At 38.0% G+C, this 13329-nt stretch overlaps 1 protein-coding gene across 4 annotated transcripts in view; it reads right to left on the reverse strand.

The window, feature by feature from the left end:
* The window catches only part of FCHSD2 (FCH and double SH3 domains 2), a 310380-nt gene that overhangs the window by 19387 nt on the left and 277664 nt on the right, over positions 1 to 13329 (reverse strand). For all 4 annotated transcript variants that reach the window (XM_040489259.1, XM_040489261.1, XM_040489257.1 and 1 more), the window contains one exon: positions 5252 to 5413. In XM_040489259.1, the coding sequence (XP_040345193.1) occupies positions 5252 to 5413 (162 nt within the window). The remainder of the gene's footprint in view (positions 1 to 5251; positions 5414 to 13329) is intronic.

The raw sequence follows: 13329 nt of genomic DNA on the forward strand, positions 1-13329 counted from the left end.
AGCAGGGCTTTAGAAGCAGACATATGCGGGTTCAAATCTAGCTCTCTCCACTTACTAGCTGTGTGCCACTGGGAGATACTTAATTCTTCCAAGTCTGTCTTCTCATCTGTAAATACATTCAGGACCATTGTGATCATTAATTGAAATAATGTATGAATGTGCCTAACATAGTACCTGGTACAGTAGAGATGCTTTTTTGTGAACTTCCTCTTTTTAATAGTATTTTAAGGTCAGTTGGTGGAATTAGACTGCTTTATCTTCAGGTGTGGATTAGTATTTTTGAACATGTACTACGTATATGGATTTGTGTCAGGTACTTTACTTGTTGTTATGGGTATGCAGAAAATTAAAGAACACAATACAGCTGGAGATACTTCTCTTAGAACTGAAATTCTCCACATCTTTTCAATGCCCATCTTTTGGTCTTGGCTGTTAGTGAGACTGGTTCTCTCAATCTGTGGATACAAACTCAGCAGACATTATACTCAGTTTGTAACTCCCAGAACTTAGCAAAGGGTCTCATGAGGCGTGCAGGCTCCACACATGCTTACTGAATTGAATTAAATTGATCCTACTGAAAATATGAAATGTCAGTTTCAATAATAGTGTGGCCTATTTGGGTTTGGAGTTTAATCCAATAACAAGACCACTAACCACTTGGAAAAACTGTAAATACGGAAGTGCCTAAAAATTTTTGCAGGTGTATGCTATTATTTTCTACTGTTTACATTTATTTCATTACAAAAAGCCATTGTTTCTTTTCTTTGGGATCAGGACAAGCCAACAGATTTTCATATTTCAAAAACAAAACCCATTATACTGCAAAGACTATTAGGCATTTAACGAGGCAGATGAGAACTAAACTACCATCCTGATGTTTAAAAACATTTAATTTCCTTGCCTTTCAAACACATTATTCAGCATGGTCTTCATAATGAGGAAAGTCAGAATTTATTTCTATGCAACTCTGCAAAATGCTCACGCTCTTAGGGAGGTTGCACAACAAAGTGGATGCCAGGATGTCTGTTATATAGGAGAAATGATAGGGGAAATGGCTGAAGATAAGGAAGTCATGTAAACAGTGTCAGCTATAGTTTGAGAATCTAGGGGGAAAAAAACAAAACCCAACCTTAAACAAAGAACTATAAGTCTCCAACCTATGAATTCTACTTCTAAGAATCTGTATTATAGAAATCTATTCCCACTATGGAAAAAAGAAGCATGTACACAAATATCTCTTTCAGAGACACTCTTTCAGAGTATTATTTATTTATAATATCTAGAAGCAATCTAAATATTGAACCTATAAGAGAGCAGTTAAGTGAATTATGGTATGCCTTCCTGAGGGAATACTACACAGACATGAAAAGAAAGATTATGAAGACTGTCCAGCAAAATGGAATGCCAGATGGAAAAATATACAAAATTAACTTTATTATGACAAATATGTTTAAAAAAAGAATAGAAAGAGGACAGAATCACATCAAGTTGCTAACAGTGGTGTCATAAGGACAGAGTTCGGGGTCATTTTTTTCCTCTACCTAACTTTCTAATTTTTTTCTAATCCAGTTTTATAACTTTTTCTATTCTAAAATTAATATAACTTCAAAATTAAACTGAGTATGGGTTTTTGAGTAAGAGAAGAAAGGAAAATAAGAGAAGGGAGGAATGACTGGCAGAAAGGCTGACTGGGCTACTGGTAGCAATCTAACCATAAGAGGTTATGTATGAGCTCTAGTTTACCATCAGCTGAGTAGCTATATTAACAGACTGTTCTCCATTAAAAAATATTGCTGTATTCTGTGATTCTTTTTCTATGTTTCTTCCCAACCCTCTATCTGTACCACAGCATAATATAGAAGGCAAAAAGTTAATACTCAAGAAAGTATAGTTCCTTATTCTGTAAGGTAAAAAGACTATATATTTTAAAAACATTTATCTTCTAATAAGGCCCTTTACACTGTTAATGTGTAACATTAAAATTAACCATGTTTTCCCGATGGAAGGGAACTCTAAACTTGATGACTAATGCTTTTGTTGGCATCTATAATGGAAGAAATAATTTGGTCCCCAGATGTGTATTTCTGCTTCATGATCCTAGCCAGCAGCTGCCAGTGTGAAGAGAAGAGATACAACTTCTTCTAAATTACTTCAGTGCAGTCATTTAAAAGCAGGTTAAATAAATACTGGGACTTCATTAAGCTGTTTTGTTCCCACATCTCTCCTTTGTTTATACAGTAGCCTCCCTTCCTTATCAGCAGGAGATATGTTCCAAGACCGCAAGTGGATGTTTGAACTGATAGAAGTACCAGTAGGGCCACACCCTACAGACTATGTTTTTTCCTACACATACATACCTGTGCTACAGTTTAATTTATAAATCAGGCCCAGTAAGAGATAAACAACAATAGTAATAACACATAAGTTACAATAATATACTGTAATAAAAGTTTGTGAACGTGGTCTCTCTCTCTCAAAATATCTTATTGTACTGTACTTACCCTTCTTCCTGTGGTGATGTGAGATAAAATGCCTACGTGACAAGATGAAGTGAGGTGAATGATGTAGGCATTGTAACGCAGCGTTAAGCTACCACTGACCTTCTGACAATAGGTCAGGAGGATCATCTGCATCTAGATAGTTGCTTCCATGGCTGACCATGGTAACTGAAACCAAGAAAAGTGACACCATGGATAAAGGGGGCACTACTGGACTGTTAGTAGAGCTTCCACAAAATATATGCCTCAGCTGAAAGCAGGATGACACAAGCTCCATGATACTGACTAGAGGTAAGGAAGAATGGGTTAGGATTGCAAAATGTTCTCTTCGCAGAAAATGTGATGTTTCTAGATGAGCTCATGTCTTTGGACAGTTCTCAAAAACACCGAATTTATTCAACACTTACTACCAGAATGTACTACTCACTGACAGACCGTACTAGGCATATCTTCTTCATTTCCTTCCTTCACACTCAGAAGCCCTTCTTTATCTCATGTTAAAATTCTTCAAGGACCATCTCAACTGACAGTTCCTTCATGGGGCAAACGTCTTTCCTATTTTTCCACCTGGCATTAAACTTTTTTAATAGCATTTCACAAAATCATAAGATTTTGGAGTTGGAGGGGAGCTTAGATCATTTAACTTAACTTTCTCTCTGAAACACGGAGAGAAGGGTTTTTTCCCAGGTGTGTTGATGAGTTAGAAGTAGGCGTTTCAGGGGCGCCTGGGTGGTGCAGTCGGTTAAGCGTCCGACTTCAGCCAGGTCACGATCTCGGGGTCTGTGAGTTCGAGCCCCGCGTCGGGCTCTGGGCTGATGGCTCAGAGCCTGGAGCCTGTTTCCGATTCTGTGTCTCCCTCTCTCTCTGACCCTCCCCCGTTCATGCTCTGTCTCTCTCTGTCCCAAAAATAAATAAAGGTTGAAAAAAAAAAAAAAAAGAAGTAGGCGTTTCAAGTTTGCCACAGAGGAACCCAGTCATACACTGCCATGGATCACTAAGATCTATAAAGGTCTGAGGTCTGTCTGCTCTACCAGCTTGCAAGCTCTTCAAGGAGGGAGACCAATTCTTGTTCATCTCCAATTTGCTCAGGAAGTAGGCACACAGGGAGGGGATAAATGCCTGCCCAGTTGATTTAGTTAGAAAAGATACTAGTCCAAGAGAAATCATGGGTTTATTGGTTGCCAACAGTGCTACTGAAGAGGCCAAAAGAAAGTGTGTGCCTGGGATTTGCTGTCATCCTAAATTCTGTACAACAAAATTACTTGAAGTAGATGGTAACTGTGACATTCAAAAGATGCATTAGAAAGAGATATTCCATGACATGGAACAACTCTATTGTATTAAAAACAGGCCAGGCTCTTCTAACCCTGACGTCAAGTAGGTGATGTGTGCCTATTTTCTCTAGCTGGATTACCATTAATAGTCAAATAAAAATAAACTTTCAATAGATTGCTTTTCCTTAAAATGCACACCCACACGCAATCTTTTTAAAATGCGCAAGTGTATTCCCATTAGAAAATCAGAATGCTATGTGAAAAAATTGACAAAACTTTCAGGAATGTTCTTAAACTTTAGCCAATTTCTCTTGCAAGGATGCCTTTTATCTGAAGGGCACAAGCGCTGAAGAGGCACTTTGGATACAGTAGGAAGTTGTGAGATTAGAGTTTTAGCTTTTAGTTTGCCACTATTCCATCTATTCAGCCGTCCATTCTTTCATTTCTTCCTTCAACAGATATTTATTGAGTACTTACTATGTGCCAGGCACTTTGCTGTGCACTGAATCAGACAGACATGGTAATTACATTCCAGAGAGGAAGACAGACAAAGAACACAAAGCAAAGATCGTAATAAATGCCATAAGGAAATAAACAGGATGAGACAGAGTAATGAGTAGGAAGCAGCAGTAGGAATTACTTTAGTCTGACCAGCTATAGACATCATATATCCACTTATGTAATAACAGGCAAGTCAATGAACTTTTCTGGCACTCAGATCTCCAACATGAATAACTAAGGTTGAACTGGATGACATCAAAGTGGAAAATGCCCTGGACTGGAAGCAAGAAAATGCTAGCTTGAGCTCTGACCATACTTGCACTGTCTCCCTGATGAAAAATACAGTGAACAGAGTGTGAAAGCCCTTGTGAATCAAATAATTAAGGCAGAGACTAAAAGTGTTCCTTTCTTTTAAGTTTATTTACTTATTTACAGAGAAAGAGAGAGAGAGGCAGAGAGAGAGGGAGAGGGAGAATCCCAGGCACATGGGGCTTGATCTCATGAACTGTGAGATCATGCATGACCTGAGCTGAAACGAAGAGTTGGACGTTCAACCAACTGAGCCATCCAGGCACCCCCTTTTCTCTTTTTAAGATTGTTTCTGACTCTCTGGATGTCAGTTTTCAGAGAAAACCTCTGAGAACTTCAGAAACACTAGATTAAAATTTTTATTCCATGACTTCCAGACAAGAGACATATCTACTTCATGATGGGATAAGGAATTTGGTAAAGTGGCACTAATAAACCAACTAGTGATAATATGTTCTTCACTGCATATTAAAAATAAAAAGCATGACTTTTTCCCTCTTCCTACACTAAGTTTAACTCAGTGACAGGCCAAAGAAAAGAAACCAAACTGCTAGCAAAACCGTTATTTTTTCTTTTAAATTTTGGCTATTATCAGGTTTGGTGACACAGTCAAAGAAGAGCATCCTTCAGTGAAAGTCTGCCCATTACAGCCAAGAAGAGAAATCCTACCGAGTGTAAAGTGCCATTATTGGTCACTGCAGGAAGGCGAGCCCATCGTTCATTTTCCAGTTCTTCCATTACTTGATTCATTGCACTCTTTAGCCACGTGTCCACAGAAACACCGATCTGCTTTAGCAGGTCCAGCCGGGCTTCAGCTTTCAACTTAATTATCTAAGAAAACCAAGAAAATGGTGAGACATCAAGGCACTTTTTCCTCAGTGTGTTTTTTAAGTTATTCTTGATTTACTAATTAAAATAATCTTGGTATTCACTAGCAATGCTTCCTTGGCATAGAGGTTAATTTTTCACTTGGAGAGGGGGAGAGGGAGCGGGAAATAGAAGTAGGGAGAGGAGAGGAAACACAAGAACAGAAATGAGGGCAAATGGCACACTCGCATCTTGACAAGACACATCAAACCTAACTTATGAACAGGAAGATATGAATACACCATCAAGTCTGCATTCTTCCCCTCTCAGGAAGGCTAGGCCTCAGGATATCCTAAAATCCAGCCTTTTTGACAGCCTTTTAACCTATCTCTTGGACTTTTTCTTCTCTATAATCTACCTCTTACAAGTTTGCAAAGGTCACCATGTCACTCCCTGGTTAAAAACTTCCATGACTCCTGACTGAACTACTGGGTAAAGATTTAAGTTAAATTATGATGTAGCTATCAGAAATAATAAAATACAGCAATAAAATTCTCCAAACTGAATTCTCCAAATTCAAGAAACAGAAAGACTGCTTGTGCTTTGACTCTTGTTCTAAGCCATAAGCACGTAACCGCAGAACCAGTCTAAACCTGTCCCAATCAAACGGTAACTGCTTTGCTCTAATAGCCAGGCCTCTGAAAGTCAGCCAGTGACAGCCCCACACATCTGCAAGGCAGCCAGTAAACCACAGCCTCACTCCAGAAATCACCAGTGTTCAAGTTTCTACTCCTGCTTCTGACAGTCCACCAATCCCTATACACCACAGCCAGAGGTGAGCCAATCTGTAAAACATTTTCAGTTTTGAAAATCTGCCAATCCCTGAAATCCACAATTCTTAAAACCTTGTATATCGGTTCTATTTTGTTTAGAGATTGTGTTTGTAAGTATTACTCTCTTGCTTAGCAAGTAGTAAAGTCAGTTTCACTGTTTCACGTATTAGAGAGGTGGTCTCTTCCTTCGACATTGGAAGGTTCCACTGAGAAAATGTTGATTATTTGATAATTCCAACCCTCACTTTATAGCCTTCTGTGGGACTTCTGGACAAACAAGTGTGCTCACTGAACCCTTCTGGGGTGCGATTCTGATCACTCTCTAGATTCTCCATCGGGAGAGCTGGTATTAAAACTGATCTGAACTCTGGGGGCACCTGGGTGGCTCTGTTGGTAGAGTAAGTGACTCTTGATCTCAGGGTTATGAGTTCAAGCCCCACACTGGGCATGGAGCCTACTCAGAAAAAAAAAATTCTCTGACTTCTGACTTGTTTCACTGAGCTCTCATTGCTGTATTTATCTTGTATTCCTAAGATTAAGCATACATCTTTTTAAAAATGGAGATAAAATTCACATTACATAAAATTTGCCATCTTAATCATTTTTAAGTGTACAATTCAGTGGTTTTGGATATCATATACATCTTTATAAAGCAATTAGAATTTTTGGTTTGGAGACAGTGTTTGGTAAATAGCCTTGCAAAAACCTGTTTATTCTTCTAACAACTGTTTACTGAGATAAAGCTTGCATATACTGTAAGATTCATCCATTTAAAGTGTACAGTTCAATGATTCACAGTATATTCACAGATATGCAACTATCACCACAATTACTTTTTAGAACATTTTAATCACCTCCAAAAGAAACCTCGTATCCTTTAACTATTGCTCCCTCACCCCTCATTTCAATTATTGTTCTTTCTCTATATACAGATTTACCTATTTTGAACATTTTTTTAGCAGTGAGCTGTCAGCACAGAGCCTGATGTGGGGCTCAAACTCCGAACGGTGAGATCATGACCTAAGCTGAAGTTGGATGCTTACCTGACTGACCCACCCAGGAGCCCATATTCTGAACATTTAATATAAATAGAACCATATGTGGTCTTTTGTGATTGGCTTCTTTGAATTAGCATAATGTTTCAAGGTTCATCCATGTTGTAACATGTATCAGTATTTCATTCCTTTTTATGGCTATATAACATTCTATTGGATACACCACATTTTATTTATCCATTTGTCAGTTAACTGACACTTGGGTGATTTCAGTTTGTCTAATATGAATAATGTTCCTTTACACATTAGTGTACAAGTTTTTGTGTAAACATGCTTTCTTTTCCCTTGGGTATATACCTAGGACTGGAATTACTTAGTCATAAAATAATGCTATATTGAACCACTGGGGAAATGCCAGGCTGTTTTCTGCCTCATTTGATAATCCCCCCAGCAGGGTGTGAGGGTTAACATTTCTCCACATCTGGAAAACACTTGTTAACGTCTTTCTTTTTGATTCTAGCCATTCTAGTGAGTATGAAGTAGTATCTCATTGTAGTTTTGATATGTATTTCCTTGATGACTAATGATGTCAAGTATATTTTCATGTGCTTATTAGTCATCTGTGTATCTTCTCTGGAGAAATGTCTGTCTATTCAGACCTTTTGCCCATTTTTATTAAAAAAAATTTTTTTTTCAACATTTATTTATTTTTGGGACAGAGAGAGACAGAGCATGAACGGGGGAGGGGCAGAGAGAGAGGGAGACACAGAATCGGAAACAGGCTCCAGGCTCTGAGCCATCAGCCCAGAGCCTGACGCGGGGCTCGAACTCACGGACCGCAAGATCGTGACCTGGCTAAAGTTGGATGCTCAACCGACTGCGCCACCCAGGCGCCCCCTTTTGTCCATTTTTAAAATGGACTGTTGCTGTTTTCTTTTGTCTTTGTCCTTTAAAAAATATTTATTTATTTATTTAGAGAGTACAAGTGGGGGAGAGGGGCAGAGAGAGGAAGAGAGAGAGAGACAGAGAGAGAGAGAGAGAGAGAGAGAGAGAGAGAGAGAGAGAATCCAAAGCAGGCTCTACACTCATCATGGAACCCAACATGGGGCTCAATCTCACAACAGTGAGATCATGACCTGAACCAAAATCAACAGTCGGTCACTCAACTGACTGAGCCACCCAGGTACCCCTTGTCTTTGTCTTTATTGTAAGTTTTCATGTATTCTAGATAAAAGTCCCTCATCAGATACATGATTTGCAGATTATTTTTTCCCATCCTGTGTGTTGTCTTTCACTTTACTTCAGAAATTTTTTTAATTATTAATTTTTTGAGAGAAAGCATGCATATGTTGAGTGCAGAAAGGGCAGAAAGAGAGGGAGAGAATCTTAATCTCAAGACGTGAGGCTTGATCTCAAGAACGGTGAGATCATGACCTGAGCTGAAATCAAGAGCTGAAAGCTTAACTGACGAGCCACCCAAACGCCCCAAGAGGTAGAGTTTTTTTAAAATGATGCTTTGAAAAACCACATCTTACAGATGTATCTTATAGATGCATAATCTTGGTGTATTAACAATGTCAATTAACTGATTTTAATATAAAATTTAACATAAGCACATCCAAATGTCAAGCCACAGTTGAGTTTATAAAACTTTTCGGCTTGACATGTGGATAAAGTTATAAAGTCTGTAAATCTAATATGGGCTTAGTTACTTTACCTTCAAAATATCATTTCTCTAAGGTAAGGACTGTGTCTGTTGCAACTCTACTATTTAGGACAATGCCTGGCATGTGTAGGAAATGAATAATGGTAGATGGTAGTATTTGCCATTCTAAATTACCTTTGGTTTCTTAAAAACACTCTAAACAACTTTTATCACATAGGATTATACCATTTCATTCAATCCACACAACAATTCTGAGGATGGATATCATAAACTCCATTATAGATGAGAAAAATGATTTAACCAAAGTCCCATCGATTTTGGTAAACTGTTATTCCCAATGAATCATGCCTCTTGCTATCCAAGTAGTCCCCTCTCGCATTGATTCCGGGCTTATCCATGTGATCTGCTTTGATGGAACATATGCAAATTTGATGCAGAGATTTGATAAGTACAAGTAAAGTTGATTTCTTGGAATGTATCTCCATCATGTAAGGAAGCCCAGTTTAGCATAATTGAGGATGAAAGACCATTTGGAAAAAAGGCCTAGCCCTCTAGCAGACCCTCTAAGATGTATGCAGCTCCTTGAGTAATCTCAGGAAAAACCTGCAAAAGAAATGCATAGTCAACACCCAGAATGGTGAGAGATAATAAATAGCTTTTGCCATAAAGTTGTGTGTGTGTGTGTGTTTTAAGGCAGCCACAGATTGTTGTGTTTAAATAATTTAGTTTCCAAATATCGGGGGATTTTTTAGGTATCTGTTAATTGATTTTTAATTTAATTCTGATGGTCAGAGAACATACTCAGACTGATATCAATACTTTTAAACTAACTTGACACTGGTTTATGCTGAACATTCTGTGTGTACTTTAAAAGAACAAATACTCTATACTCTTGTAGGGTAGAGTCTTCTTTAAATGCCAATTAAGGTAAAATTAGTTGATAGTGTTGTTCAAGTCTCCTGTATCCTTGCTGATTTTCTAGCTCCTTCTTAATTACTGAAAGGAATGTTGAAATCTCCAACTACCATGGTAGATTTGTTTATTTCTCCTTTCAGTTAGGCCAGTTTTGCTTCATGTACTTAGTAGCTCTATTATTAGTTATATACACATCCAGAATTGTTACACTGTCTTCTTCTTCTTCTTTTTTTTTTTTTTTAATGTTTTTATTTAACTTTGAGAGAGAAAGAGACACAGCAGGAGCTGGGGAGGGGCAGAGACAGAGGGAGACACAGAATCTGAAGCAGGCTCCAGGCTCTGAGCTCAGCACAGAGCCCGAAGTGGGGCTTGAACTCACAAACTGAGATCCTGACCTGAGCCGAAGTCGGATGCCCAACTGACTGAGCCACCCAGGCGCCCTGAGAATTGTTGTCTTCTTGATGGAGAAGATGATGAACACCTTATTTTTAATCATTATAAATGATCCCTTTTAATATTTCTTGTCTTGTAGTTTACTTTGATGTTACAACCACTCCAATATTTTAATGGTTGATGTTGTTCCCCTGTGGTGAGCAACAGCTGAACTTTCTGTTAATTATTTTTGCCTTCCAGCTATTGTTTCCTGTCAAGCTCCTGGGAGTTTCTGTTCCATACATGTATTTAGGTTTGGCCCAGGATATGGACGGTTATTCACATATATGCAAACTTGAGGGCTTCCTGACAGCCATTCTAAAGCCAGTTAAGACCAAGGCTCTATGTTTGAAAACAGCCCCTTGCAAAGAGCTGTTTAATGTTAATATCACCAAATACAGTCCCATTCTTTTCAGGGTCTATTCCTTTCCAGTTTTTATATGGCAGTTTTCCACATCTACTAAATAATCACTTTAAATATTTTTACCCCAGGTTAATAACTGTTATCTAAAGGAGGATTAGCCTAATATGAGTTAGTCCTTTATTATCAGAAGCAGAAACCCTTGTAGAGATATATTCTATACCCAAAATGAACTGCAAAGAAATCTTAAATTTTGCTCAATAGATTACCATTAGTATTTCCATTATAATTCTGAGATTTTTTATTTATTTATTTATTTTTTTCCAACGTTTATTTTTATTTTTGGGACAGGGAGAGACAGAGCATGAACGGGGGAGGGGCAGAGAGAGAGGGAGACACAGAATCGGAAACAGGCTCCAGGCTCTGAGCCATCAGCCCAGAGCCTGACGCGGGACTCGAACTCACGGACCGCGAGATCGTGACCTGGCTGAAGTCGGACGCTTAACCGACTGCGCCACCCAGGCGCCCCAATTCTGAGACTTTTTAATACACTGCAGGAGAAAGCAAATAAAATATTATGATAATATTAGGAACCAAGATTTTCAATATAAGAGAAAAGAGACAATACAAAATCAAAGAATTTCAACAAAATCCTTTTAATTTTAAGTTTTAATTGGAAAGATCAACATGAACTCATGATGTGAAAAAAATAATAAATTCCTAGCTCTAATAACAAAGAAAGGGCCAAGAAATAAATGATACTCATAACAATAAGCACCTTCACATTCTAGACTCTGGTGTCTAAATACTATTCTTAGGGCGCATGGGTGGCTCAGTCGGTTGAGAGTCCGACTTTGGCTCAGGTCATGATCTTGCGGCCTGTGAGTTCAAGCCCCGCATCAGGCTCTGTGCTGACAGCTTGGAGCCTGGAGCCTGCTTCAGGCTCCCTCTCTCTGTGCCCCTCCCCTGCTCATGCTCTCTCTCTGTTTCAAAAATAAATAAAAATATTAAAAAAAAATTTTTTTAATAAAAAAATAAATACTATTCTTTATTAAAAGAAATCAGAGCTCCATGAAGAAATCGCTAATTCTAAGTCTGGTAGGGGAAAAATACACAGTGAGTGTATGATGGCTTGTTGTGTGAGAAAGCAAGAAACTGTTCAAAAATCTAATGGGAATAATGTCAAAAGGACATGGAAGTCAGCCATTAAATGGACTCTCACTGGCCAAATTTAGACAATGTGGCACTTAAAAAAAGGCCAACTATAATTTAAAATACACTAAATTAATAAAAACCCATAATAAATTGAGAATATGTGGGACTCCATGAGGAGAAGCAAAGGATAAGGACTCAGGGAAAGACATCTACTACGGAGCTGTGAACTAAAAACTTCTCAAGAGCTTATACAGGGCTGAAAGACGTTCCATCTATCCAGCCAGAGTTGAGAAACCTTGCTGGATACTCATGGTAAAACAAGAAACTATAGAAAGGAAATGCATTGGTAATAGGGCTAAATTTGCCCTACTGGAAAGGCTATTCTTTTTTTTTTAATTTTTTAATTCATTTATTTATTTATAATTTACATCCAAGTTAGCTAGCATATAGTACAATGATGTTTTCAGGAGTAGATTCCAGTGATTAATCACCTATGTATATAACACCCAGTGCGCATCCCAACAAGCATCTTCGTTAATGCTCCTTACCCATTTAGCCCATGCCCCCTCCCACAACCCCTCCAGCAACCCTCAGTTTGTTCTCTGTATTTAAGAGTCTCTTCTGTTTTGTCCCCTTCCCTGTTTTTATATTCTTTTTGCTTCCCTTCCCTTAAGTTCATCTGTTTTGTATCTTAAATTCCTCATATGAGTAAAGTCATTTGATACCAGTCTTTCTCTAATTTCGCTTAGTATAATACCCTCTAGTTCCATCCACATAGTTGGAATAACAAGATTTCATTCTTTTTGATTGCTGAGTAAGATTCCATTGTATGTATGTATGTATGTATGTATGTATGTATGTATGTATGCGTATATATGTATATATACACATATATATACACATACATATATATACACATGTATATACAAACATGTATATACATATACATACATGTATATACATATACATATACATATACACACACACACCATATCTTCTTTATCCATTCATCCGTTGATGGACATTTGGGCTCTTTCCATACTTTGGCTATTGTCAATAGCACTGCTGTAAACATTGGGGTGCATATGCCCCTTCGAAACAGCACACCTGTATCCCTTGGATATATACCTAGTAATGTAATTGCTGGGTCGTAGGGTAGTTCTATTTTTAAGTTTTTGAGGAACCTCCACACTGTTGGAAAGGCTATTCTAAACCAGCCCAAACAAAGCTTGAAAATAAGCCTCAAAAGGATCAAATTGATCTGCAACTGAATTGGCTGTCAGAACAAAACTCAATAGTCTTTAAAAGAAGAAAGGAAAATTCAGACACCCCAATAACCAAACACTCACCATTTCTAGTATTCAGTAAAAATTACTAGGTATTTGAAAAGTAGAAAAAGATGAGCCATAACTAAAGGAAAAATCAGTCAATAAGAAAGAAAGACAGACATCACAGATATGATGGAATGAGCAGACAAGACTTAAAGTCATTATTGTAAATACACCTAAGGATTTAAAGGAAAACATGAAGATAAGCAGGCATGAACTGGAAATATAAAGAACCAAACAGAACTCCTAGAGCTG

This window comes from Herpailurus yagouaroundi, unplaced genomic scaffold (genome assembly GCF_014898765.1).
Source record: "Herpailurus yagouaroundi ecotype Mexico unplaced genomic scaffold, PumYag 180, whole genome shotgun sequence".
NCBI classification, from domain to species: Eukaryota; Metazoa; Chordata; class Mammalia; order Carnivora; family Felidae; genus Herpailurus; species Herpailurus yagouaroundi.